Genomic DNA, 27,061 nt, shown 5'->3' with positions numbered 1-27,061 from the left:
CACCTGCTACAGCACCTTGTAGACGTAAATGGCGTAACTCTCCTTCCTGCTCTTTCTACGCTTCTTCCCATCCTTCTTCTGGGTCTTGGTTACGGCTTTCTTTGAGCCTTTCTTGGGCGCTGGAGCAGACTTTACTGGATCAGGCATTTTTACCACCCACTTGTCCTTTTACACAATGCAGAAAATTTGTGCGGTACAAAGCCCGGGGTTGCTGTATTTATAGGCAGCTTATGCAAACGAAGATTCACCGCTTCTGGTAACGCTATAGGGTAGAAGTGTCACGTGACACTGGGAGGTACCTAACACCCCCTTCACTACATATTGCGGATTGGTCTGTGGATAAACTTGAGCAGCATTGGTTCATTAGGAAGCAAACCAATCACAGAGCACGCGGTTGATCCTCTCTGAGTGTATATATAGGAGGAGGGCGGTATTACAGGCTCACATTTCCTCTCGGTTTGTTGTCGAAAGATACTCTTTGTTTTGTGAACTGAACATGTCCGGCAGAGGCAAACAAGGCGGCAAGACCCGTGCTAAGGCCAAGACTCGCTCATCCAGGGCCGGTCTCCAGTTCCCAGTCGGTCGCGTTCACCGTCTGCTGAGGAAAGGAAACTATGCTGAGCGAGTGGGAGCCGGTGCCCCGGTCTATCTGGCCGCGGTGCTGGAGTACCTGACGGCTGAGATCCTGGAGCTCGCCGGAAACGCCGCCCGCGACAACAAGAAGACCCGCATCATCCCCCGCCACCTGCAGCTGGCTGTGCGCAACGACGAAGAGCTCAACAAGCTGCTCGGTGGGGTGACCATCGCCCAGGGAGGCGTTCTGCCCAACATCCAGGCCGTGCTGCTGCCCAAGAAGACCGAGAGCCACAAACCGGCCAAGAGCAAGTAATGTGAGGCTGGCAGCTTCCACCACAGAAACAATGTACCCGGCACACAACACAAAGGCTCTTTTCAGAGCCACCCACATCTTCCCAGGAGAGCTGTGTGTACTGCCATTGCTTGTGTTGTAGCGATATCTGACGGGCTAGCCGCGCTTTCCTCTCCACATCCCGTCCATACAACCGCTAAAGGTATAAACGCTCCCTTACCCTTTAGGAGCCCTGGTCTGTTGTGGTGAAATCGAATGATAGTCTGAATATTCCCTTTGCAATATCTGCATGCTGCAAATGAGGCCCCTTCCGCTTATAGGAGTGGGAAGCTGATCCGTATAAAGTATATAGAAGGAGAAACCATAGTCTCTCTCCGTGTGACGTAACAAAGCTAGAATGAAAACAGCTGCATTAAATAAAATGATTTGACCATTGAAAAGTGAGAATAGCCTCTTATCCCTGCTGAAGAAAATAGGTTGTACAAGGGTATCTAGGCGGAACACTAGTAACGATGTACTGTCTGTGAAGCAGTCCGTCCAAATATTTAATTTTTGACAGTCAACATTCCATTATTCACTTTGCGGCTTGCTTATCGTATTATATATGTAAACTTCATAGATTTGGCCTGTCATTTGAAGCTGCTATGGGTGGAGAGCGGAGGATTCATCCGCATCCTGTTACTCCGACATTGAGGGGTGACTTATGCTGCAGCTCGTTTAGAAAGACTTGGTGGCTCTGAAAAGAGCCTTTGTGTTGTTGCGTGTATAGGAAGTGCCGAGTATCTATGCCCTCTCCCCTCGGATCCTGCGGGCCAGCTGGATGTCTTTGGGCATGATGGTCACCCTCTTGGCGTGGATGGCGCACAGGTTGGTGTCCTCGAAGAGCCCCACCAGATAAGCCTCGCTGGCCTCTTGCAGGGCCATGACAGCGGAGCTCTGGAAGCGCAGGTCAGTCTTGAAGTCCTGGGCGATCTCACGCACCAGACGCTGGAAGGGCAGCTTGCGGATCAGCAGCTCAGTGGACTTCTGGTAGCGGCGGATCTCCCGAAGAGCAACGGTCCCGGGTCGGTAACGGTGAGGCTTCTTTACACCGCCGGTAGCTGGGGCGCTCTTCCGGGCGGCTTTGGTCGCCAGCTGCTTGCGGGGAGCTTTGCCGCCAGTGGACTTACGCGCTGTTTGCTTGGTCCTGGCCATCTCTAACGTCTGTAGAATGAATGGATGGAGAGCTGACGTTCTACAGCTCTATTTATACACATTGCTGCCCTGTAATTAGGGGACTTAGAAACGCCTTTCAACCTGATTGGTTTAGACAAAACCTTGGATTTTTCAAAAAGACCGCCAAGAATTGGTTTCTCCTTTTTTTTCCCCATCTCAATTGTACTTGTAAAGTAGAAATATATACCCCCTTACATAGCATATTCTGAAGCTTTAGATTTGAGTATAATCAGATTTTCGGAATGTGTATTATACTAACATAAAAGAGTAAATACTATATATATATATATATATATATATATATATATATATATATATATATATATACATACAAGCTATAACTACTAATTCCAGGGAGATATTAATATATGACTGCAGTAAGAAAAGAAAAAAAAAAAACACTCTGCATACTATTTGATCTAAAATAACAATCGTTTCATTATTAACCCATAAATACATATTATGTATTTTCTAGCATATAGTAAGTATGGTAGCTTTAAAATTGAGTATGAAAAGAACTTCTGCATGTGTGAAACGATTTGATACTAATGGGAGACAGTATTATAGCATGATACAATTGTAACTATCCTATTGAAACATTTGTGGATACAATCTGTGCACATGTATCCATTTAGACCACAAGCTAAACCTTATATGTCTGGGACATTGCATGAAGAAAATACAAGGCTACTGTAGATCTGGATTACATAAATGGGCAATTCTACTACTCAGTGGAAACTATGTAAAATAAATAAATAAATAAAACACAGAACTAAAGGACCTGCATGTACAGCCAATCGTGCATTGTCCTATTATAATCACTGAATTTGTATTTATGCACATGTATTTTATTGATATCCATTTTGCTTGTTCTTGGGGAGGAGGGAGGGGTCCAAAAAAACTACACTCTTAAAGAATTGAGAAAAAGTTATACTTATGATAATATAATAGAGTTTAGGCTCTTAAATGGGACCATAGGGATTTAAGGCCAATATATATTTACCATAGTTTATGTGAAGAAATAATAATAATTAAAAACAATCCTAATTCAATAATAATCTATCACCTCTTCTGATGGTGCAGCACGCCAACAATGTCTGCTCCAGAGTCCAACGTGAGTGTGCTACTACCCATGACTCCTCACTGTGCTATTACTTACCGCTGAGAAATAATTAGTAATATGGGGACATTTAATCAATGCACACATTCCATAGTAAGAAGGAGCAGGGCCTTTCTGCCTTTTTTTACTGGTTCTTTCTTTCTTTCTCTTTTTATACCATCCTTGGAGACGCAGAAAGCCACTGGTGTGGCACAGATCGAGTTCTGTGGTTTCCCTACTTGCTCTGGAGTTTCTTTGCAGACTCCCACTGCTCTAGAACCCTACTCCAGCCTGCCATCATTGGGTGGGGATGAGGTTCAGACCTTGATGGTACTTGCTGCTGGTCCACGCCCTTCAGTTAGCAGTCATCATCTCTGTTTGTCCATAACTCATGTCCATCCTCATTTGTCTTCCATTCCTCTACGGCGATCATCTTCTCTCAACACTGCTCTTGACCTGCCCTAGTCTATACCTGTGCTTTCCATCACTGGTCAATGCCGTTGAACTCTGGTCTGTTACTCTGCGTTGCCCTTCTCCTCACAAATTTGCATCCACAGTGGATCTCTGCTGACACAATGTTTCCCCAAGAGGTTCTGATGCTTCGGTCCGCAGCCGCCTCTTCTATACACCAGGCATTCCCAACCACGGTCCTCAAGACACACTAACAGTGCAGGTTTTAGTGATATCAAGGCTTCAGCACAGGTGACTTAATTAGTAGCTCAGTTATTTTGATTTAATCATCTGTGCTGCAGCCTGGATTTCACTAAAATCTGCACTGTTAGTGTGCCTTGAAGACCATGGTTGGGAATGCCTGCTCTGGACATTCAGCCTTGTGGTCTCGGTGCATCTTTCTCCTGCTGTCCGTCAGTGACGTTCACAGCTGAAGCTGCAGCACCTGCTTTTATCACGGTAGTACATTTACAAAGTAAGATTAGTTGAACCTGTGCTCCTCGGGTGACTGTTGTCTCTCTTCTTATTCTGCAAACTTCATCAGTTAAATTTACTCCCCAGAACTATTGTGTGCACATATGTCTATCATCCATTTATATGCCTAAATCATCGGACTATTATGTACTTTCTTGAAAATGGCATCCACTGCTTTTATTCTGCAATTAGTACTTGCCATGTAATGATTCTTCTTCTCCTCCTCCTCCTCCTCCTCACACCTGTGCACCTGCTAGGTTTCCCATTGCCATCCTAAACCCTTCACCTATTTATCCTCGTTTCATCCATTCCTCTCACCTAGCACTATTACAAGTGGTCTCTCTAATTATCCCCCTAATGATCCCTAATATTCCTACTTTTTCCCTCTAATTATACAAATATTCATAATGATTCCACATGGGAGGAATAGAAGTATTCCTCTTATAGAGCTCCGATGTCCTCTTTTAAAAATGCCAAAGTCTCATACTTTGGCATTTTTAAGAGGACTCGTAATGTGAACAGATTTTTAAAAGAGAACTCGTAATGGGAACAGATCACCATAGCCCTCACTCTGACACACCGATCTTGCATAAATGTACATTCATGTCTGTATGGGTAATTTCATAAACATTTGGGGAAAATGCCACCAACATTCTACACGTCGGGGAGAATCTCAGACAGGCAGGGTTAACCTGTGGCTGACTATGCTGGGTATCTCTCTTTTGTCACAGTAACTAGAGTTCCTAAACAAGACTGCCAATACGCTGTGGGGCAACCTGCCTGTGCTAGCCACCCGGGTGTACAGGAGCCCAACCATCACCTTTATGTCTTTGAAAATGCTGCCACCCCTGCACAGACTGAGCCCCAGATCACCTTCGTTACATGTAGTGCCAGGGGGACAGAAAAATGCCCCAATCAGACGTTTTAGCCTCGCAGAAAAGTACAGATGTGTTACATGCTGGACAGATCCAGCCAGGTGTAAGTAAGCTGACAGCGGCTATTCCTGGCTCTCTTTGCAGCGCCTTGGCTAGCAATGGCCGTGTAGGCTTAGGGGAGACCTTGGAGTACTGGTGTGGTGCAGAGAGGCGGCACGCTGCTTTTCTCATGCCCTATAAAAGACTCTTTTTCTGCGTTAGGGAAACACAAGGTGAGGGCAGATTTCCCCTTACACTCAGACAGGGAAGGGTTTACAAAGACTGCTTATTCCGCCAATGAGAGCACAGAACGCACCAGGTCAGCAGCCAATTACAGCACAGCAGGCACCGTATATAAAAGACGTCAGAGAGCGGCTTGTGCTGTATTACCATTTGTTGGTTAAAGTGACGTTGAGCTAACATGGCAGAAACTGCACCAGCCGTCGCCGCTGTCCCGCCGTCAGAGGGCGCAGCCAAAAAGAAGAGGCAGCCGAAGAAAGCTGCAGGGGGAGCCAAGAAAAGCGGCAAGTCTTCCGGGCCCAGCGTTTCCGAGCTGATCTTAAAGGCAGTGGCCGCCTCCAAGGAGCGCAGTGGAGTTTCTCTTGCCGCCCTGAAGAAGGCACTGGCTGCCGGAGGCTACGATGTGGAGAGGAACAACAGTCGCATCAAAGTGGGGGTGAAAGGATTGGTGACCAAAGGAACGCTCACCCAGGTGAAAGGCACCGGCGCTTCCGGCTCCTTCAAGCTCAATAAGAATCAGCTGGAGAGCAAGAAGGCCGCCCTGAAGCCCAAGAAACCAGCGGCAAAGAAAGTGGCCAAGTCCCCGAAGAAGCCCAAGAAAGCTCCGAGTGCAGCCAAGAGCCCCAAGAAGGTGAAGAAACCCACAAAAGCGGCTGCTGCCAAAAGCCCAAAGAAGCCTAAAGCCGCGAAGGCCAAGAAAGCGGCCAGGAGTCCGGCCAAGAAGGCGGCGAAGCCCAAAGCAGCCAAGAGTCCGGCCAAGAAGGCGGCGAAGCCCAAAGCCGCCAAAAGCCCGGCCAAGAAGGTAGCTAAGCCCAAGAAAGCTGCGGCCAAGAAGTGATGGAAGAGCCGCCGTAGCAGCCTCGCTTCCTTGTTATCCCCCCAAAGGCTCTTTTCAGAGCCACCCACCCTGTCCCGGCAGAGCTGTAGGCGCACGGCGTGACCAGTTGGGGGCGCCCTGTGTACAGATATTGAGTCACCACATAACGTTACAGTTCAGCAGTCTCTCCGTGGGATTTTTGGTTGCTTATTAATACGTAACGCAGGGTTATTTATTAGCGCTACTGTAGCAAGACTGATCGGGAAATAATTAGTGATAAGCGGGTTCGGTTTCTCGGAAACCGAACCCCCCCGAACTTCACGCTTTTTACACGGGTCCGAGGCAGACTCGGATCTTCCCGCCTTGCTCGGTTAACCCGAGCGCGCCCGAACGTCATCATCCCGCTGTCGGATTCTCGCGAGGCTCGGATTCTATATAAGGAGCTGCGCGTCGCCGCCATTTTCACACGTGCATTGAGATTGATAGGGAGAGGACGTGGCTGGCGTCCTCTCCGTTTAGAATAGAAATAGATATTGAGAGTGAGACACTTGATTTACTGGAGCTTAGGAGTACTCAGAGAGTGCAGAGTTTACTAGTGACTGACCAGTGACCACCAGTGCAGTTTTATTATTATTTAATATAATCCGTTCTCTGCCTGAAAAAAAAACGATACACAGTGACACAGTATACCATATCTGTGCTCAGCCTCAGTGTGCTGCATCATCTATGTATATCTGACTGTGCTGTGTGCTCACTGCTCACACAGCTGAATTGTGGGGGAGACTGGGGAGCAGTTATAGCAGGAGTACATATATTTATTAACAGTGCACACTTTTGCTGCCAGAGTGCCACTGCCAGTGTGACTGACCAGTGACCAGTGACCACCAGTATATTGTGATTGTCTGCCTGAAAAAGTTAAACACTCGTCGTGTGGTGTTTTTATTCTATAAACGCATTCTGCTGACAGTGTCCAGCAGGTCCGTCATTATATAATATATACCTGTCCTGCAGTAGTGATATATATATATATATTTTATATCATTATCATCCAGTCTATACTAGCAGCAGACGCAGTACGGTAGTCCACGGCTGTAGCTACCTCTGTGTCGGCAGTCGCTCGTCCATAATTGTATACCTACCTGTGGTGTTTATTTTTTTTCTATCTTCTTCATACTAGTAGTTAACTTTAGGAGTCTGCAGTGCTGACAGTGTCCAGCAGGTCCATCATTATATAATATATACCTGTCCGGCTGCAGTAGTGATATATATATATTTTTTATATCATTATCATCCAGTCTATATTAGCAGCAGACGCAGTACGGTAGTCCACGGCTGTAGCTACCTCTGTGTCGGCAGTCGCTCGTCCATCCAAAAGTATACTAGTATCCATCCATCTCCATTGTTTACCTGAGGTGCCTTTTAGTTGTGCCTATTAAAATATGGAGAACAAAAATGTTGAGGTTCCAAAAATAGGGAAAGATCAAGATCGGCTTCCACCTCGTGCTGAAGCTGCTGCCACTAGTCATGGCCGAGACAATGAAATGCCAGCAACGTCGTCTGCCAAGGCCGATGCCCAATGTCATAGTACAGAGCATGTAAAATACAAAACACCAAATATCAGTAAAAAAAGGACTCAAAAATCTAAAATAAAATTGTCGGAGGAGAAGCGTAAACTTGCCAATATGCCATTTACCACACGGAGTGGCAAGGAACGGCTGAGGCCCTGGCCTATGTTCATGGCTAGTGGTTCAGCTTCACATGAGGATGGAAGCACTCAGCCTCTCGCTAGAAAAATGAAAAGACTCAAGCTGGCAAAAGCACAGCAAAGAACTGTGCGTTCTTCGAAATCACAAATCCACAAGGAGAGTCCAATTGTGTCGTTTGCGATGCCTGACCTTCCCAACACTGGACGTGAAGAGCATGCGCCTTCCACCATTTGCACGCCCCCTGCAAGTGCTGGAAGGAGCACCCGCAGTCCAGTTCCTGATAGTCAGATTGAAGATGTCAGTGTTGAAGTACACCAGGATGAGGAGGATATGGGTGTTGCTGGCGCTGGGGAGGAAAATGACCAGGAGGATTCTGATGGTGAGGTGGTTTGTTTAAGTCAGGCACCCGGGGAGTTACCTGTTGTCCGTGGGAGGAATAGGGCCATTGACATGCCTGGTGAAAATACCAAAAAAATCAGCTCTTCGGTGTGGAAGTATTTCAACAGAAATGCGGACAACATTTGTCAAGCCGTGTGTTGCCTTTGTCAAGCTGTAATAAGTAGGGGTAAGGACGTTAACCACCTCGGAACATCCTCCCTTATACGTCACCTGCAGCGCATTCATCATAAGTCAGTGACAAGTTCAAAAACTTTGGGCGACAGCGGAAGCAGTCCACTGACCAGTAAATCCCTTCCTCTTGTAACCAAGCTCACGCAAACCACCCCACCAACTCCCTCAGTGTCAATTTCCTCCTTCCCCAGGAATGCCAATAGTCCTGCAGGCCATGTCACTGGCAATTCTGACGAGTCCTCTCCTGCCTGGGATTCCTCCGATGCATCCTTGCGTGTAACGCCTACTGCTGCTGGCGCTGCTGTTGTTGCTGCTGGGAGTCGATGGTCATCCCAGAGGGGAAGTCGTACTCGTAAGACCACTTTTACTACTTCCACCAAGCAATTGACTGTCCAACAGTCCTTTGCGAGGAAGATGAAATATCACAGCAGTCATCCTGCTGCAAAGCGGATAACTGAGGCCTTGGCATCCTGGGCGGTGAGAAACGTGGTTCCGGTATCCATCATTACTGCAGAGCCAACTAGAGACTTGTTGGAGGTACTGTGTCCCCGGTACCAAATACCATCTAGGTTCCATTTCTCTAGGCAGGCGATACCGAAAATGTACACAGACCTCAGAAAAAGACTCACCAGTGTCCTAAAAAATGCAGTTGTACCCAATGTCCACTTAACCACGGACATGTGGACAAGTGGAGCAGGGCAGGCTCAGGACTATATGACTGTGACAGCCCACTGGGTAGATGTATGGACTCCCGCCGCAAGAACAGCTGCGGCGGTACCAGTAGCAGCATCTCGCAAACGCCAACTCTTTCCTAGGCAGGCTACGCTTTGTATCACCGCTTTCCAGAATACGCACACAGCTAAAAACCTCTTACGGCAACTGAGGAAGATCATCGCAGAATGGCTTACCCCAATTGGACTCTCCTGTGGATTTGTGGCATCGGACAACGCCAGCAATATTGTGTGTGCATTAAATCTGGGCAAATTCCAGCACGTCCCATGTTTTGCACATACCTTGAATTTGGTGGTAAAGAATTATTTAAAAAACGAGAGGGGCGTGCAAGAGATGCTGTCGGTGGCCAGAAGAATTGCGGGACACTTTCGGCGTACAGGCACCACGTACAGAAGACTGGAGCACCACCAAAAACGCCTGAACCTGCCCTGCCATCATCTGAAGCAAGAAGTGGTAACGAGGTGGAATTCAACCCTCTATATGCTACAGAGGTTGGAGGAGCAGCAAAAGGCCATTCAAGCCTATACAACTGAGCACGATATAGGAGGTGGAATGCACCTGTCTCAAGCGCAGTGGAGAATGCTTTCAACGTTGTGCAAGGTTCTGCAACCTTTTGAACTTGCCACACGTGAAGTCAGTTCAGATACTGCCAGCCTGAGTCAGGTCATTCCCCTCATCAGGCTTTTGCAGAAGAAGCTGGAGACATTGAAGGAGGAGCTAACACAGAGCGATTCCGCTAGGCATGTGGGACTTGTGGATGGAGCCCTTAATTCGCTTAACAAGGATTCACGGGTGGTCAATCTGTTGAAATCAGAGCACTACATTTTGGCCACCGTGCTCGATCCTAGATTTAAAACCTACCTTGGATCTCTCTTTCCGGCAGACACAAGTCTGCAGGGGTTCAAAGAACTGCTGGTGACAAAATTGTCAAGTCAAGCGGAACGCGACCTGTCAACATCTCCTCCTTCACATTCTCCCGCAACTGGGGGTGCGAGGAAAAGGCTCAGAATTCCGAGCCCACCCTCTGGCGGTGATGCAGGGCAGTCTGGAGCGACTGCTGATGCTGACATCTGGTCCGGACTGAAGGACCTGACAACGATTACGGACATGTCGTCTACTGTCAGTGCATATGATTCTCTCCCCATTGAAAGAATGGTGGAGGATTATATGAGTGACCGCATCCAAGTAGGCACGTCAGACAGTCCGTACTTATACTGGCAGGAAAAAGAGGCAATTTGGAGGCCCTTGCACAAACTAGCTTTATTCTACCTAAGTTGCCCTCCCACAAGTGTGTACTACGAAAGAGTGTTTAGTGCAGCCGCTCACCTTGTCAGCAATCTGCGTACGAGGTTACATCCAGAAAATGTGGAGAAGATGATGTTCATTAAAATGAATTATAATCAATTCCTCCGTGGAGACATTGACCAGCAGCAATTGCCTCCACAAAGTACACAGGGAGCTGAGATGGTGGATTCCAGTGGGGACGAATTGATAATCTGTGAGGAGGGGGATGTACACGGTGATATATCGGAGGATGATGATGAGGTGGACATCTTGACTCTGTAGAGCCAGTTTGTGCAAGGAGAGATTAATTGCTTCTTTTTTGGTGGGGGTCCAAACCAACCCGTCATTTCAGTCACAGTCGTGTGGCAGACCCTGTCAATGAAATGATGGGTTGGTTAAAGTGTGCATGTCCTGTTTATACAACATAAGGGTGGGTGGGAGGGCCCAAGGACAATTCCATCTTGCACCTCTTTTTTCTTTCATTTTTCTTTGCGTCATGTGCTGTTTGGGGAGTAGTTTTTGGAAGGGCCATCCTGCGTGACACTGCAGTGACACTCCTAGATGGGCCAGGTGTTTGTGTCGGCCACTTGGGTCGCTTATCTTAGTCACACAGCTACCTCATTGCGCCTCTTTTTTTCTTCTTTGCGTCATGTGCTGTTTGGGGGGTGTTTTTTGGAAGGGCCATCCTGCGTGACACTGCAGTGCCACTCCTAGATGGGCCAGGTGTTTGTGTCGGCCACTTGGGTCGCTTATCTTAGTCACACAGCTACCTCATTGCGCCTCTTTTTTTCTTTGCGTCATGTGCTGTTTGGGGGTGTTTTTTGGAAGGGCCATCCTGCGTGACACTGCAGTGCCACTCCTAGATGGGCCAGGTGTTTGTGTCGGCCACTTGGGTCGCTTATCTTAGTCACACAGCTACCTCATTGCGCCTCTTTTTTTCTTTGCGTCATGTGCTGTTTGGGGGGTGTTTTTTGGAAGGGCCATCCTGCGTGACACTGCAGTGCCACTCCTAGATGGGCCAGGTGTTTGTGTCGGACACTAGGGTCGCTTATCTTAGTCACACAGCTACCTCATTGCGCCTCTTTTTTTTCTTCTTTGCGTCATGTGCTGTTTGGGGAGTAGTTTTTTGAAGGGCCATCCTGCGTGACACTGCAGTGCCACTCCTAGATGGGCCAGGTGTTTGTGTCGGCCACTTGGGTCGCTGAGCTTAGTCATCCAGCGACCTCGGTGCAAATTTTAGGACTAAAAATAATATTGTGAGGTGTTCAGAATAGACTGAAAATGAGTGGAAATTATGCTTATTGAGGTTAATAATACTTTGGGATCAAAATGACCCCCAAATTCTATGATTTAAGCTGTTTTTTAGGGTTTTTTGAAAAAAACACCCGAATCCAAAACACACCCGAATCCGACAAAAAAAATTTGGTGAGGTTTTGCCAAAACGCGTTCGAACCCAAAACACGGCCGCGGAACCGAACCCAAAACCAAAACCCGAAAAATTTCCGGTGCTCATCACTAGAAATAATACCTGGATGTCCTGCTTCCTACCTCAGGCCGCTCACAATAGCGGCATGCTTCCTTCCTGTGTACTCGAACACTCACCATTCCCTGTGGTGAACAGTCTGCAGGGTAGCTGCTGAAAAGCAAGTATCCTTTTAATGTTTGTTTGCACTTTTTGAGAACACTAGCTACACAATAACAGGGAGATTGCTATACCAGAAAGAGAACCTCCAGTAGAGACAAATGGTTCTGTGCAGTTTCTATTCCCCTGTATCAGAGTCGTTGGCAAGTAAGCTTGCCTACTTAATAATTGTTCAAGAGGTCGTTGTAACAGATTATATATAAACTACACTTGGAGAAACATTCACAGCTGTGCCTTAATACACTATGCTTGAATTTTAGGACATGTATTCTGTCAGTATGTCATCGTCATAATACAAGTGACGTTTTAACTCCACATCTTATCAAGAGTACCCCGCTACAGCACCTCCTGCGCAGGCTATGCACGGTATATTACACCTACATCCTTCAGAATTTTTCATAACATAATATCGAACCGATTCCACCCAGACACAAGGAGGCATCATCCAAATGGACAGAGGCAATTATGCTGCTGCCTTTTTCCATTCCAGATTGACTAAAATTCTAGCTCTATATGGTCTATGCATTGTAAATGGCAACTTCTGGCGTCTATTATTTGAATATCCAGCGAGACTTTGCAGATGGGAAAGAAGTGTATTTCTATCGTTAATATTGTGGAACTGACTGTGACATTACGCTTCCCTTGAAAAGCAGCATGTTCATAAAGCTCGTTTCAGGAGTACTCTAGGTGGCCCTTAAAAGGGCCTTTTGTTAGCGTGTTTCGGGAAAGGAGATCAGCCAAAGAGAGGAGCCAGATCTTAACCTCCAAAACCATACAGAGTGCGGCCCTGGCGCTTGAGAGCATAGACCACATCCATAGCTGTGACAGTCTTCCTCTTGGCGTGCTCGGTGTAAGTGACGGCGTCCCGGATCACATTCTCTAGAAAGACCTTCAGCACCCCACGGGTCTCCTCGTAGATGAGGCCAGAAATGCGCTTCACGCCACCTCTGCGAGCGAGACGGCGAATGGCAGGCTTCGTGATGCCCTGGATGTTGTCCCGCAGCACCTTCCTGTGGCGCTTAGCGCCTCCTTTCCCGAGTCCCTTACCACCTTTGCCTCTTCCTGACATCTTCAAACAGCTTGCGAGTTGCAATCAGTAAGAATGAGCTGATCGCCTCACAGCTGCCCTTTATTAAGAGGAAGAGCGGACCTGATGGGGGACCTAAAACTCGGAGAGGCGGAGACCTGGGTAGTCCGCCTTTTCTGACTTAGCACACCGCAATACAGTGGCAGCTTTCTCTTCGTCATCTCTATTCATTTCCGTGAACAGATATCTAATATAAATGTTTAAAAAAAATAATTGGATCCATTTGATCCCACATTTCGAGAGTAAAATGAGTATGGGTAAAATAGTAAAAGAAGGTCTTACACCTATAGCCAATTAACGAAAAGTAGTGACATTTCATTCTCCCTGAAATGATAAATAATATATTTTCCAAATACATATAGAGTGTTTATCGCTATTAAGTCGGACCCACACCAGCGCCTTGGGCTAGGAGGGCGATGCATCGGAATGGCCCAATGAGAGCCGAGCTAAATTCGGCGGGTCAAAACAAGTTAACCGGAGTGGACAATTCAAAACCCGGTAGGGGAACAGTCCCCCAATGGCATGCCGCTTCTGAGGTGACCCTAGCTAAAAGTATTCCTGGCACCCAGGCTCGGTTCGCTTCGATCTCTAATTAGCGAGCGCCAGCGTATCAGCTATGTTCTCTCGCCGTCTTAAAATATTGTATATTAGGTGTAAATAATAATAGTATGTCAACTGGGTCAGCTGAACCGTACCTTAGAGCTCACCCACATTGCGACCCGGATCACTACTACTCCTCAAATAACCATTGAAGCGGTTTTTACAGCAACGAGCATCACTGGTACGTGTGCGCCTAAACGGGAATCCTATTTTGTGAGGTCATAATGGACTAGGTACAAGCAGGGGCACCGCAGTTTGCATCCCGTTGTTACTTTTGCAACGATATCATAGTATCTCGAAGACCGACTTTTAACCACCTGTTTATCAAGAATAAGTTGCTTAATAAGTCATCCTGCCTGAGATAGTAGCGATATTAACAAGGTAACAATCCAGTTTGTATCACTTGAACCAGACAGAAAATAATGTGCTAGTCACACAGCAACTACACGGGCAGTGTTTCTGCTGCGCTCTATTGCGTTTTAGAAGCCCTGGCATCTGTAGCTTTGACGAGTTCTGTAGAAACCTGATCTACATCTGGAACGTGTTTTACAGTACATGAGAGCGGAGAGAATGTCGCTGTGCACGCAGTAATCATCAACAGGGGGGTCTGTACTAGCTCGCACACTAGAGGGGAGTTCCCCAGCATCCGACTAACAAGATGCACATGTATAAGGAATGGAGAAACTACAACACAGCCTAGATTACTGTGATTCAGTCAAATTCAGGGAGACAGGACACAGCGCAAATAATAACAGTTACAGCCCGATTAGCGAGGAGGTGGGTGGCTCTTAAAAGAGCCTTTGTGTTCGTGTGGGAGAGGAAGGGGAGATTACTTGGCGCTGGTGTACTTGGTGACGGCCTTGGTGCCCTCGGACACGGCGTGCTTGGCCAACTCTCCCGGCAGCAGCAGGCGTACGGCGGTCTGGATCTCCCGGGAGGTGATGGTGGAGCGCTTGTTGTAGTGAGCCAGGCGGGAAGCTTCCCCCGCAATGCGCTCAAGATGTCATTGACAAAGGAGTTCATGATGCCCATAGCCTTGGAGGAGATGCCGGTGTCAGGGTGCACCTGCTACAGCACCTTGTAGACGTAAATGGCGTAACTCTCCTTCCTGCTCTTTCTACGCTTCTTCCCATCCTTCTTCTGGGTCTTGGTTACGGCTTTCTTTGAGCCTTTCTTGGGCGCTGGAGCAGACTTTACTGGATCAGGCATTTTTACCACCCACTTGTCCTTTTACACAATGCAGAAAATTTGTGCGGTACAAAGCCCGGGGTTACTGTATTTATAGGCAGCTTATGCAAACGAAGATTCACCGCTTCTGGTAACGCTATAGGGTAGAAGTGTCACGTGACACTGGGAGGTACCTAACACCCCCTTCACTACATATTGCGGATTGGTCTGTGGATAAACTTGAGCAGCATTGGTTCATTAGGAAGCAAACCAATCACAGAGCACGCGGTTGATCCTCTCTGAGTGTATATATAGGAGGAGGGCGGTATTACAGGCTCACATTTCCTCTCGGTTTGTTGTCGAAAGATACTCTTTGTTTTGTGAACTGAACATGTCCGGCAGAGGCAAACAAGGCGGCAAGACCCGTGCTAAGGCCAAGACTCGCTCATCCAGGGCCGGTCTCCAGTTCCCAGTCGGTCGCGTTCACCGTCTGCTGAGGAAAGGAAACTATGCTGAGCGAGTGGGAGCCGGTGCCCCGGTCTATCTGGCCGCGGTGCTGGAGTACCTGACGGCTGAGATCCTGGAGCTCGCCGGAAACGCCGCCCGCGACAACAAGAAGACCCGCATCATCCCCCGCCACCTGCAGCTGGCTGTGCGCAACGACGAAGAGCTCAACAAGCTGCTCGGTGGGGTGACCATCGCCCAGGGAGGCGTTCTGCCCAACATCCAGGCCGTGCTGCTGCCCAAGAAGACCGAGAGCCACAAACCGGCCAAGAGCAAGTAATGTGAGGCTGGCAGCTTCCACCACAGAAACAATGTACCCGGCACACAACACAAAGGCTCTTTTCAGAGCCACCCACATCTTCCCAGGAGAGCTGTGTGTACTGCCATTGCTTGTGTTGTAGCGATATCTGACGGGCTAGCCGCGCTTTCCTCTCCACATCCCGTCCATACAACCGCTAAAGGTATAAACGCTCCCTTACCCTTTAGGAGCCCTGGTCTGTTGTGGTGAAATCGAATGATAGTCTGAATATTCCCTTTGCAATATCTGCATGCTGCAAATGAGGCCCCTTCCGCTTATAGGAGTGGGAAGCTGATCCGTATAAAGTATATAGAAGGAGAAACCATAGTCTCTCTCCGTGTGACGTAACAAAGCTAGAATGAAAACAGCTGCATTAAATAAAATGATTTGACCATTGAAAAGTGAGAATAGCCTCTTATCCCTGCTGAAGAAAATAGGTTGTACAAGGGTATCTAGGCGGAACACTAGTAACGATGTACTGTCTGTGAAGCAGTCCGTCCAAATATTTAATTTTTGACAGTCAACATTCCATTATTCACTTTGCGGCTTGCTTATCGTATTATATATGTAAACTTCATAGATTTGGCCTGTCATTTGAAGCTGCTATGGGTGGAGAGCGGAGGATTCATCCGCATCCTGTTACTCCGACATTGAGGGGTGACTTATGCTGCAGCTCGTTTAGAAAGACTTGGTGGCTCTGAAAAGAGCCTTTGTGTTGTTGCGTGTATAGGAAGTGCCGAGTATCTATGCCCTCTCCCCTCGGATCCTGCGGGCCAGCTGGATGTCTTTGGGCATGATGGTCACCCTCTTGGCGTGGATGGCGCACAGGTTGGTGTCCTCGAAGAGCCCCACCAGATAAGCCTCGCTGGCCTCTTGCAGGGCCATGACAGCGGAGCTCTGGAAGCGCAGGTCAGTCTTGAAGTCCTGGGCGATCTCACGCACCAGACGCTGGAAGGGCAGCTTGCGGATCAGCAGCTCAGTGGACTTCTGGTAGCGGCGGATCTCCCGAAGAGCAACGGTCCCGGGTCGGTAACGGTGAGGCTTCTTTACACCGCCGGTAGCTGGGGCGCTCTTCCGGGCGGCTTTGGTCGCCAGCTGCTTGCGGGGAGCTTTGCCGCCAGTGGACTTACGCGCTGTTTGCTTGGTCCTGGCCATCTCTAACGTCTGTAGAATGAATGGATGGAGAGCTGACGTTCTACAGCTCTATTTATACACATTGCTGCCCTGTAATTAGGGGACTTAGAAACGCCTTTCAACCTGATTGGTTTAGACAAAACCTTGGATTTTTCAAAAAGACCGCCAAGAATTGGTTTCTCCTTTTTTTTCCCCATCTCAATTGTACTTGTAAAGTAGAAATATATACCCCCTTACATAGCATATTCTGAAGCTTTAGATTTGAGTATAATCAGATTTTCGGAATGTGTATTATACTAACATAAAAGAGTAAATACTATATATATATATATATATATATATATATATATATATATATATATATATATATATATATACATATACATACAAGCTATAACTACTAATTCCAGGGAGATATTAATATATGACTGCAGTAAGAAAAGAAAAAAAAAAACACTCTGCATACTATTTGATCTAAAATAACAATCGTTTCATTATTAACCCATAAATACATATTATGTATTTTCTAGCATATAGTAAGTATGGTAGCTTTAAAATTGAGTATGAAAAGAACTTCTGCATGTGTGAAACGATTTGATACTAATGGGAGACAGTATTATAGCATGATACAATTGTAACTATCCTATTGAAACATTTGTGGATACAATCTGTGCACATGTATCCATTTAGACCACAAGCTAAACCTTATATGTCTGGGACATTGCATGAAGAAAATACAAGGCTACTGTAGATCTGGATTACATAAATGGGCAATTCTACTACTCAGTGGAAACTATGTAAAATAAATAAATAAATAAAACACAGAACTAAAGGACCTGCATGTACAGCCAATCGTGCATTGTCCTATTATAATCACTGAATTTGTATTTATGCACATGTATTTTATTGATATCCATTTTGCTTGTTCTTGGGGAGGAGGGAGGGGTCCAAAAAAACTACACTCTTAAAGAATTGAGAAAAAGTTATACTTATGATAATATAATAGAATTTAGGCTCTTAAATGGGACCATAGGGATTTAAGGCCAATATATATTTACCATAGTTTATGTGAAGAAATAATAATAATTAAAAACAATCCTAATTCAATAATAATCTATCACCTCTTCTGATGGTGCAGCACGCCAACAATGTCTGCTCCAGAGTCCAACGTGAGTGTGCTACTACCCATGACTCCTCACTGTGCTATTACTTACCGCTGAGAAATAATTAGTAATATGGGGACATTTAATCAATGCACACATTCCATAGTAAGAAGGAGCAGGGCCTTTCTGCCTTTTTTTACTGGTTCTTTCTTTCTTTCTCTTTTTATACCATCCTTGGAGACGCAGAAAGCCACTGGTGTGGCACAGATCGAGTTCTGTGGTTTCCCTACTTGCTCTGGAGTTTCTTTGCAGACTCCCACTGCTCTAGAACCCTACTCCAGCCTGCCATCATTGGGTGGGGATGAGGTTCAGACCTTGATGGTACTTGCTGCTGGTCCACGCCCTTCAGTTAGCAGTCATCATCTCTGTTTGTCCATAACTCATGTCCATCCTCATTTGTCTTCCATTCCTCTACGGCGATCATCTTCTCTCAACACTGCTCTTGACCTGCCCTAGTCTATACCTGTGCTTTCCATCACTGGTCAATGCCGTTGAACTCTGGTCTGTTACTCTGCGTTGCCCTTCTCCTCACAAATTTGCATCCACAGTGGATCTCTGCTGACACAATGTTTCCCCAAGAGGTTCTGATGCTTCGGTCCGCAGCCGCCTCTTCTATACACCAGGCATTCCCAACCACGGTCCTCAAGACACACTAACAGTGCAGGTTTTAGTGATATCAAGGCTTCAGCACAGGTGACTTAATTAGTAGCTCAGTTATTTTGATTTAATCATCTGTGCTGCAGCCTGGATTTCACTAAAATCTGCACTGTTAGTGTGCCTTGAAGACCATGGTTGGGAATGCCTGCTCTGGACATTCAGCCTTGTGGTCTCGGTGCATCTTTCTCCTGCTGTCCGTCAGTGACGTTCACAGCTGAAGCTGCAGCACCTGCTTTTATCACGGTAGTACATTTACAAAGTAAGATTAGTTGAACCTGTGCTCCTCGGGTGACTGTTGTCTCTCTTCTTATTCTGCAAACTTCATCAGTTAAATTTACTCCCCAGAACTATTGTGTGCACATATGTCTATCATCCATTTATATGCCTAAATCATCGGACTATTATGTACTTTCTTGAAAATGGCATCCACTGCTTTTATTCTGCAATTAGTACTTGCCATGTAATGATTCTTCTTCTCCTCCTCCTCCTCCTCCTCACACCTGTGCACCTGCTAGGTTTCCCATTGCCATCCTAAACCCTTCACCTATTTATCCTCGTTTCATCCATTCCTCTCACCTAGCACTATTACAAGTGGTCTCTCTAATTATCCCCCTAATGATCCCTAATATTCCTACTTTTTCCCTCTAATTATACAAATATTCATAATGATTCCACATGGGAGGAATAGAAGTATTCCTCTTATAGAGCTCCGATGTCCTCTTTTAAAAATGCCAAAGTCTCATACTTTGGCATTTTTAAGAGGACTCGTAATGTGAACAGATTTTTAAAAGAGAACTCGTAATGGGAACAGATCACCATAGCCCTCACTCTGACACACCGATCTTGCATAAATGTACATTCATGTCTGTATGGGTAATTTCATAAACATTTGGGGAAAATGCCACCAACATTCTACACGTCGGGGAGAATCTCAGACAGGCAGGGTTAACCTGTGGCTGACTATGCTGGGTATCTCTCTTTTGTCACAGTAACTAGAGTTCCTAAACAAGACTGCCAATACGCTGTGGGGCAACCTGCCTGTGCTAGCCACCCGGGTGTACAGGAGCCCAACCATCACCTTTATGTCTTTGAAAATGCTGCCACCCCTGCACAGACTGAGCCCCAGATCACCTTCGTTACATGTAGTGCCAGGGGGACAGAAAAATGCCCCAATCAGACGTTTTAGCCTCGCAGAAAAGTACAGATGTGTTACATGCTGGACAGATCCAGCCAGGTGTAAGTAAGCTGACAGCGGCTATTCCTGGCTCTCTTTGCAGCGCCTTGGCTAGCAATGGCCGTGTAGGCTTAGGGGAGACCTTGGAGTACTGGTGTGGTGCAGAGAGGCGGCACGCTGCTTTTCTCATGCCCTATAAAAGACTCTTTTTCTGCGTTAGGGAAACACAAGGTGAGGGCAGATTTCCCCTTACACTCAGACAGGGAAGGGTTTACAAAGACTGCTTATTCCGCCAATGAGAGCACAGAACGCACCAGGCTCAGCAGCCAATTACAGCACAGCAGGCACCGTATATAAAAGACGTCAGAGAGCGGCTTGTGCTGTATTACCATTTGTTGGTTAAAGTGACGTTGAGCTAACATGGCAGAAACTGCACCAGCCGTCGCCGCTGTCCCGCCGTCAGAGGGCGCAGCCAAAAAGAAGAGGCAGCCGAAGAAAGCTGCAGGGGGAGCCAAGAAAAGCGGCAAGTCTTCCGGGCCCAGCGTTTCCGAGCTGATCTTAAAGGCAGTGGCCGCCTCCAAGGAGCGCAGTGGAGTTTCTCTTGCCGCCCTGAAGAAGGCACTGGCTGCCGGAGGCTACGATGTGGAGAGGAACAACAGTCGCATCAAAGTGGGGGTGAAAGGATTGGTGACCAAAGGAACGCTCACCCAGGTGAAAGGCACCGGCGCTTCCGGCTCCTTCAAGCTCAATAAGAATCAGCTGGAGAGCAAGAAGGCCGCCCTGAAGCCCAAGAAACCAGCGGCAAAGAAAGTGGCCAAGTCCCCGAAGAAGCCCAAGAAAGCTCCGAGTGCAGCCAAGAGCCCCAAGAAGGTGAAGAAACCCACAAAAGCGGCTGCTGCCAAAAGCCCAAAGAAGCCTAAAGCCGCGAAGGCCAAGAAAGCGGCCAGGAGTCCGGCCAAGAAGGCGGCGAAGCCCAAAGCAGCCAAGAGTCCGGCCAAGAAGGCGGCGAAGCCCAAAGCCGCCAAAAGCCCGGCCAAGAAGGTAGCTAAGCCCAAGAAAGCTGCGGCCAAGAAGTGATGGAAGAGCCGCCGTAGCAGCCTCGCTTCCTTGTTATCCCCCCAAAGGCTCTTTTCAGAGCCACCCACCCTGTCCCGGCAGAGCTGTAGGCGCACGGCGTGACCAGTTGGGGGCGCCCTGTGTACAGATATTGAGTCACCACATAACGTTACAGTTCAGCAGTCTCTCCGTGGGATTTTTGGTTGCTTATTAATACGTAACGCAGGGTTATTTATTAGCGCTACTGTAGCAAGACTGATCGGGAAATAATTAGTGATAAGCGGGTTCGGTTTCTCGGAAACCGAACCCCCCCGAACTTCACGCTTTTTACACGGGTCCGAGGCAGACTCGGATCTTCCCGCCTTGCTCGGTTAACCCGAGCGCGCCCGAACGTCATCATCCCGCTGTCGGATTCTCGCGAGGCTCGGATTCTATATAAGGAGCTGCGCGTCGCCGCCATTTTCACACGTGCATTGAGATTGATAGGGAGAGGACGTGGCTGGCGTCCTCTCCGTTTAGAATAGAAATAGATATTGAGAGTGAGACACTTGATTTACTGGAGCTTAGGAGTACTCAGAGAGTGCAGAGTTTACTAGTGACTGACCAGTGACCACCAGTGCAGTTTTATTATTATTTAATATAATCCGTTCTCTGCCTGAAAAAAAAACGATACACAGTGACACAGTATACCATATCTGTGCTCAGCCTCAGTGTGCTGCATCATCTATGTATATCTGACTGTGCTGTGTGCTCACTGCTCACACAGCTGAATTGTGGGGGAGACTGGGGAGCAGTTATAGCAGGAGTACATATATTTATTAACAGTGCACACTTTTGCTGCCAGAGTGCCACTGCCAGTGTGACTGACCAGTGACCAGTGACCACCAGTATATTGTGATTGTCTGCCTGAAAAAGTTAAACACTCGTCGTGTGGTGTTTTTATTCTATAAACGCATTCTGCTGACAGTGTCCAGCAGGTCCGTCATTATATAATATATACCTGTCCTGCAGTAGTGATATATATATATATATTTTATATCATTATCATCCAGTCTATACTAGCAGCAGACGCAGTACGGTAGTCCACGGCTGTAGCTACCTCTGTGTCGGCAGTCGCTCGTCCATAATTGTATACCTACCTGTGGTGTTTATTTTTTTTCTATCTTCTTCATACTAGTAGTTAACTTTAGGAGTCTGCAGTGCTGACAGTGTCCAGCAGGTCCATCATTATATAATATATACCTGTCCGGCTGCAGTAGTGATATATATATATTTTTTATATCATTATCATCCAGTCTATATTAGCAGCAGACGCAGTACGGTAGTCCACGGCTGTAGCTACCTCTGTGTCGGCAGTCGCTCGTCCATCCAAAAGTATACTAGTATCCATCCATCTCCATTGTTTACCTGAGGTGCCTTTTAGTTGTGCCTATTAAAATATGGAGAACAAAAATGTTGAGGTTCCAAAAATAGGGAAAGATCAAGATCGACTTCCACCTCGTGCTGAAGCTGCTGCCACTAGTCATGGCCGAGACAATGAAATGCCAGCAACGTCGTCTGCCAAGGCCGATGCCCAATGTCATAGTACAGAGCATGTAAAATACAAAACACCAAATATCAGTAAAAAAAGGACTCAAAAATCTAAAATAAAATTGTCGGAGGAGAAGCGTAAACTTGCCAATATGCCATTTACCACACGGAGTGGCAAGGAACGGCTGAGGCCCTGGCCTATGTTCATGGCTAGTGGTTCAGCTTCACATGAGGATGGAAGCACTCAGCCTCTCGCTAGAAAAATGAAAAGACTCAAGCTGGCAAAAGCACAGCAAAGAACTGTGCGTTCTTCGAAATCACAAATCCACAAGGAGAGTCCAATTGTGTCGTTTGCGATGCCTGACCTTCCCAACACTGGACGTGAAGAGCATGCGCCTTCCACCATTTGCACGCCCCCTGCAAGTGCTGGAAGGAGCACCCGCAGTCCAGTTCCTGATAGTCAGATTGAAGATGTCAGTGTTGAAGTACACCAGGATGAGGAGGATATGGGTGTTGCTGGCGCTGGGGAGGAAATTGACCAGGAGGATTCTGATGGTGAGGTGGTTTGTTTAAGTCAGGCACCCGGGGAGTTACCTGTTGTCCGTGGGAGGAATAGGGCCATTGACATGCCTGGTGAAAATACCAAAAAAATCAGCTCTTCGGTGTGGAAGTATTTCAACAGAAATGCGGACAACATTTGTCAAGCCGTGTGTTGCCTTTGTCAAGCTGTAATAAGTAGGGGTAAGGACGTTAACCACCTCGGAACATCCTCCCTTATACGTCACCTGCAGCGCATTCATCATAAGTCAGTGACAAGTTCAAAAACTTTGGGCGACAGCGGAAGCAGTCCACTGACCAGTAAATCCCTTCCTCTTGTAACCAAGCTCACGCAAACCACCCCACCAACTCCCTCAGTGTCAATTTCCTCCTTCCCCAGGAATGCCAATAGTCCTGCAGGCCATGTCACTGGCAATTCTGACGAGTCCTCTCCTGCCTGGGATTCCTCCGATGCATCCTTGCGTGTAACGCCTACTGCTGCTGGCGCTGCTGTTGTTGCTGCTGGGAGTCGATGGTCATCCCAGAGGGGAAGTCGTACTCGTAAGACCACTTTTACTACTTCCACCAAGCAATTGACTGTCCAACAGTCCTTTGCGAGGAAGATGAAATATCACAGCAGTCATCCTGCTGCAAAGCGGATAACTGAGGCCTTGGCATCCTGGGCGGTGAGAAACGTGGTTCCGGTATCCATCATTACTGCAGAGCCAACTAGAGACTTGTTGGAGGTACTGTGTCCCCGGTACCAAATACCATCTAGGTTCCATTTCTCTAGGCAGGCGATACCGAAAATGTACACAGACCTCAGAAAAAGACTCACCAGTGTCCTAAAAAATGCAGTTGTACCCAATGTCCACTTAACCACGGACATGTGGACAAGTGGAGCAGGGCAGGCTCAGGACTATATGACTGTGACAGCCCACTGGGTAGATGTATGGACTCCCGCCGCAAGAACAGCTGCGGCGGTACCAGTAGCAGCATCTCGCAAACGCCAACTCTTTCCTAGGCAGGCTACGCTTTGTATCACCGCTTTCCAGAATACGCACACAGCTAAAAACCTCTTACGGCAACTGAGGAAGATCATCGCAGAATGGCTTACCCCAATTGGACTCTCCTGTGGATTTGTGGCATCGGACAACGCCAGCAATATTGTGTGTGCATTAAATCTGGGCAAATTCCAGCACGTCCCATGTTTTGCACATACCTTGAATTTGGTGGTAAAGAATTATTTAAAAAACGAGAGGGGCGTGCAAGAGATGCTGTCGGTGGCCAGAAGAATTGCGGGACACTTTCGGCGTACAGGCACCACGTACAGAAGACTGGAGCACCACCAAAAACGCCTGAACCTGCCCTGCCATCATCTGAAGCAAGAAGTGGTAACGAGGTGGAATTCAACCCTCTATATGCTACAGAGGTTGGAGGAGCAGCAAAAGGCCATTCAAGCCTATACAACTGAGCACGATATAGGAGGTGGAATGCACCTGTCTCAAGCGCAGTGGAGAATGCTTTCAACGTTGTGCAAGGTTCTGCAACCTTTTGAACTTGCCACACGTGAAGTCAGTTCAGACACTGCCAGCCTGAGTCAGGTCATTCCCCTCATCAGGCTTTTGCAGAAGAAGCTAGAGACATTGAAGGAGGAGCTAACACAGAGCGATTCCGCTAGGCATGTGGGACTTGTGGATGGAGCCCTTAATTCGCTTAACAAGGATTCACGGGTGGTCAATCTGTTGAAATCAGAGCACTACATTTTGGCCACCGTGCTCGATCCTAGATTTAAAACCTACCTTGGATCTCTCTTTCCGGCAGACACAAGTCTGCTGGGGTTCAAAGAACTGCTGGTGACAAAATTGTCAAGTCAAGCGGAACGCGACCTGTCAACATCTCCTCCTTCACATTCTCCCGCAACTGGGGGTGCGAGGAAAAGGCTCAGAATTCCGAGCCCACCCTCTGGCGGTGATGCAGGGCAGTCTGGAGCGACTGCTGATGCTGACATCTGGTCCGGACTGAAGGACCTGACAACGATTACGGACATGTCGTCTACTGTCAGTGCATATGATTCTCTCCCCATTGAAAGAATGGTGGAGGATTATATGAGTGACCGCATCCAAGTAGGCACGTCAGACAGTCCGTACTTATACTGGCAGGAAAAAGAGGCAATTTGGAGGCCCTTGCACAAACTAGCTTTATTCTACCTAAGTTGCCCTCCCACAAGTGTGTACTACGAAAGAGTGTTTAGTGCAGCCGCTCACCTTGTCAGCAATCGGCGTACGAGGTTACATCCAGAAAATGTGGAGAAGATGATGTTCATTAAAATGAATTATAATCAATTCCTCCGTGGAGACATTGACCAGCAGCAATTGCCTCCACAAAGTACACAGGGAGCTGAGATGGTGGATTCCAGTGGGGACGAATTGATAATCTGTGAGGAGGGGGATGTACACGGTGATATATCGGAGGATGATGATGAGGTGGACATCTTGACTCTGTAGAGCCAGTTTGTGCAAGGAGAGATTAATTGCTTCTTTTTTGGTGGGGGTCCAAACCAACCCGTCATTTCAGTCACAGTCGTGTGGCAGACCCTGTCAATGAAATGATGGGTTGGTTAAAGTGTGCATGTCCTGTTTATACAACATAAGGGTGGGTGGGAGGGCCCAAGGACAATTCCATCTTGCACCTCTTTTTTCTTTCATTTTTCTTTGCGTCATGTGCTGTTTGGGGAGTAGTTTTTGGAAGGGCCATCCTGCGTGACACTGCAGTGACACTCCTAGATGGGCCAGGTGTTTGTGTCGGCCACTTGGGTCGCTTATCTTAGTCACACAGCTACCTCATTGCGCCTCTTTTTTTCTTCTTTGCGTCATGTGCTGTTTGGGGGGTGTTTTTTGGAAGGGCCATCCTGCGTGACACTGCAGTGCCACTCCTAGATGGGCCAGGTGTTTGTGTCGGCCACTTGGGTCGCTTATCTTAGTCACACAGCTACCTCATTGCGCCTCTTTTTTTCTTTGCGTCATGTGCTGTTTGGGGGTGTTTTTTGGAAGGGCCATCCTGCGTGACACTGCAGTGCCACTCCTAGATGGGCCAGGTGTTTGTGTCGGCCACTTGGGTCGCTTATCTTAGTCACACAGCTACCTCATTGCGCCTCTTTTTTTCTTTGCGTCATGTGCTGTTTGGGGGGTGTTTTTTGGAAGGGCCATCCTGCGTGACACTGCAGTGCCACTCCTAGATGGGCCAGGTGTTTGTGTCGGACACTAGGGTCGCTTATCTTAGTCACACAGCTACCTCATTGCGCCTCTTTTTTTTCTTCTTTGCGTCATGTGCTGTTTGGGGAGTAGTTTTTTGAAGGGCCATCCTGCGTGACACTGCAGTGCCACTCCTAGATGGGCCAGGTGTTTGTGTCGGCCACTTGGGTCGCTGAGCTTAGTCATCCAGCGACCTCGGTGCAAATTTTAGGACTAAAAATAATATTGTGAGGTGTTCAGAATAGACTGAAAATGAGTGGAAATTATGCTTATTGAGGTTAATAATACTTTGGGATCAAAATGACCCCCAAATTCTATGATTTAAGCTGTTTTTTAGGGTTTTTTGAAAAAAACACCCGAATCCAAAACACACCCGAATCCGACAAAAAAAATTTGGTGAGGTTTTGCCAAAACGCGTTCGAACCCAAAACACGGCCGCGGAACCGAACCCAAAACCAAAACCCGAAAAATTTCCGGTGCTCATCACTAGAAATAATACCTGGATGTCCTGCTTCCTACCTCAGGCCGCTCACAATAGCGGCATGCTTCCTTCCTGTGTACTCGAACACTCACCATTCCCTGTGGTGAACAGTCTGCAGGGTAGCTGCTGAAAAGCAAGTATCCTTTTAATGTTTGTTTGCACTTTTTGAGAACACTAGCTACACAATAACAGGGAGATTGCTATACCAGAAAGAGAACCTCCAGTAGAGACAAATGGTTCTGTGCAGTTTCTATTCCCCTGTATCAGAGTCGTTGGCAAGTAAGCTTGCCTACTTAATAATTGTTCAAGAGGTCGTTGTAACAGATTATATATAAACTACACTTGGAGAAACATTCACAGCTGTGCCTTAATACACTATGCTTGAATTTTAGGACATGTATTATGACG

At 47.3% G+C, this 27,061-nt stretch overlaps 7 protein-coding genes across 7 annotated transcripts; 4 read left to right on the top strand and 3 right to left on the bottom strand.

The window, feature by feature from the left end:
* The first annotated feature begins 496 nt into the window (after nucleotides 1–496).
* On the top strand, nucleotides 497–957 carry LOC134936534 (histone H2A type 1-like). Its single transcript, XM_063931600.1, has one exon. The coding sequence runs from the start codon at nucleotides 497–499 to the stop codon at nucleotides 887–889; it is 393 nt and encodes a 130-aa protein (XP_063787670.1). The 3' UTR covers nucleotides 890–957.
* Nucleotides 958–1,651: 694 nt separating this feature from the next.
* On the bottom strand, nucleotides 1,652–2,062 carry LOC134936532 (histone H3). The gene has a single exon (XM_063931598.1). It carries the CDS (start codon nucleotides 2,060–2,062, stop codon nucleotides 1,652–1,654), a length of 411 nt encoding a protein of 136 aa, XP_063787668.1.
* A 3,358-nt stretch (nucleotides 2,063–5,420) lies between these two features.
* LOC134934399 (histone H1B-like) lies at nucleotides 5,421–6,098 on the top strand. The gene has a single exon (XM_063929845.1). It carries the CDS (start codon nucleotides 5,442–5,444, stop codon nucleotides 6,096–6,098), a length of 657 nt encoding a protein of 218 aa, XP_063785915.1. The 5' UTR covers nucleotides 5,421–5,441.
* A 6,670-nt stretch (nucleotides 6,099–12,768) lies between these two features.
* On the bottom strand, nucleotides 12,769–13,080 carry LOC134934398 (histone H4). Its single transcript, XM_063929844.1, has one exon. The coding sequence runs from the start codon at nucleotides 13,078–13,080 to the stop codon at nucleotides 12,769–12,771; it is 312 nt and encodes a 103-aa protein (XP_063785914.1).
* A 2,176-nt stretch (nucleotides 13,081–15,256) lies between these two features.
* LOC134934903 (histone H2A type 1-like) lies at nucleotides 15,257–15,717 on the top strand. The gene has a single exon (XM_063930240.1). It carries the CDS (start codon nucleotides 15,257–15,259, stop codon nucleotides 15,647–15,649), a length of 393 nt encoding a protein of 130 aa, XP_063786310.1. The 3' UTR covers nucleotides 15,650–15,717.
* Nucleotides 15,718–16,411: 694 nt separating this feature from the next.
* On the bottom strand, nucleotides 16,412–16,822 carry LOC134936527 (histone H3). Its single transcript, XM_063931594.1, has one exon. The coding sequence runs from the start codon at nucleotides 16,820–16,822 to the stop codon at nucleotides 16,412–16,414; it is 411 nt and encodes a 136-aa protein (XP_063787664.1).
* Nucleotides 16,823–20,194: 3,372 nt separating this feature from the next.
* On the top strand, nucleotides 20,195–20,872 carry LOC134936525 (histone H1B-like). The gene has a single exon (XM_063931592.1). The coding sequence runs from the start codon at nucleotides 20,216–20,218 to the stop codon at nucleotides 20,870–20,872; it is 657 nt and encodes a 218-aa protein (XP_063787662.1). The 5' UTR covers nucleotides 20,195–20,215.
* The last annotated feature ends 6,189 nt before the right edge of the window (nucleotides 20,873–27,061 follow it).

This window comes from Pseudophryne corroboree, chromosome 6, assembly GCF_028390025.1.
Source record: "Pseudophryne corroboree isolate aPseCor3 chromosome 6, aPseCor3.hap2, whole genome shotgun sequence".
Lineage (NCBI taxonomy): Eukaryota > Metazoa > Chordata > Amphibia > Anura > Myobatrachidae > Pseudophryne > Pseudophryne corroboree.
Note: the sequence above shows the minus strand (reverse complement) of the source record. Positions and strands in the feature narration are given on the sequence as shown.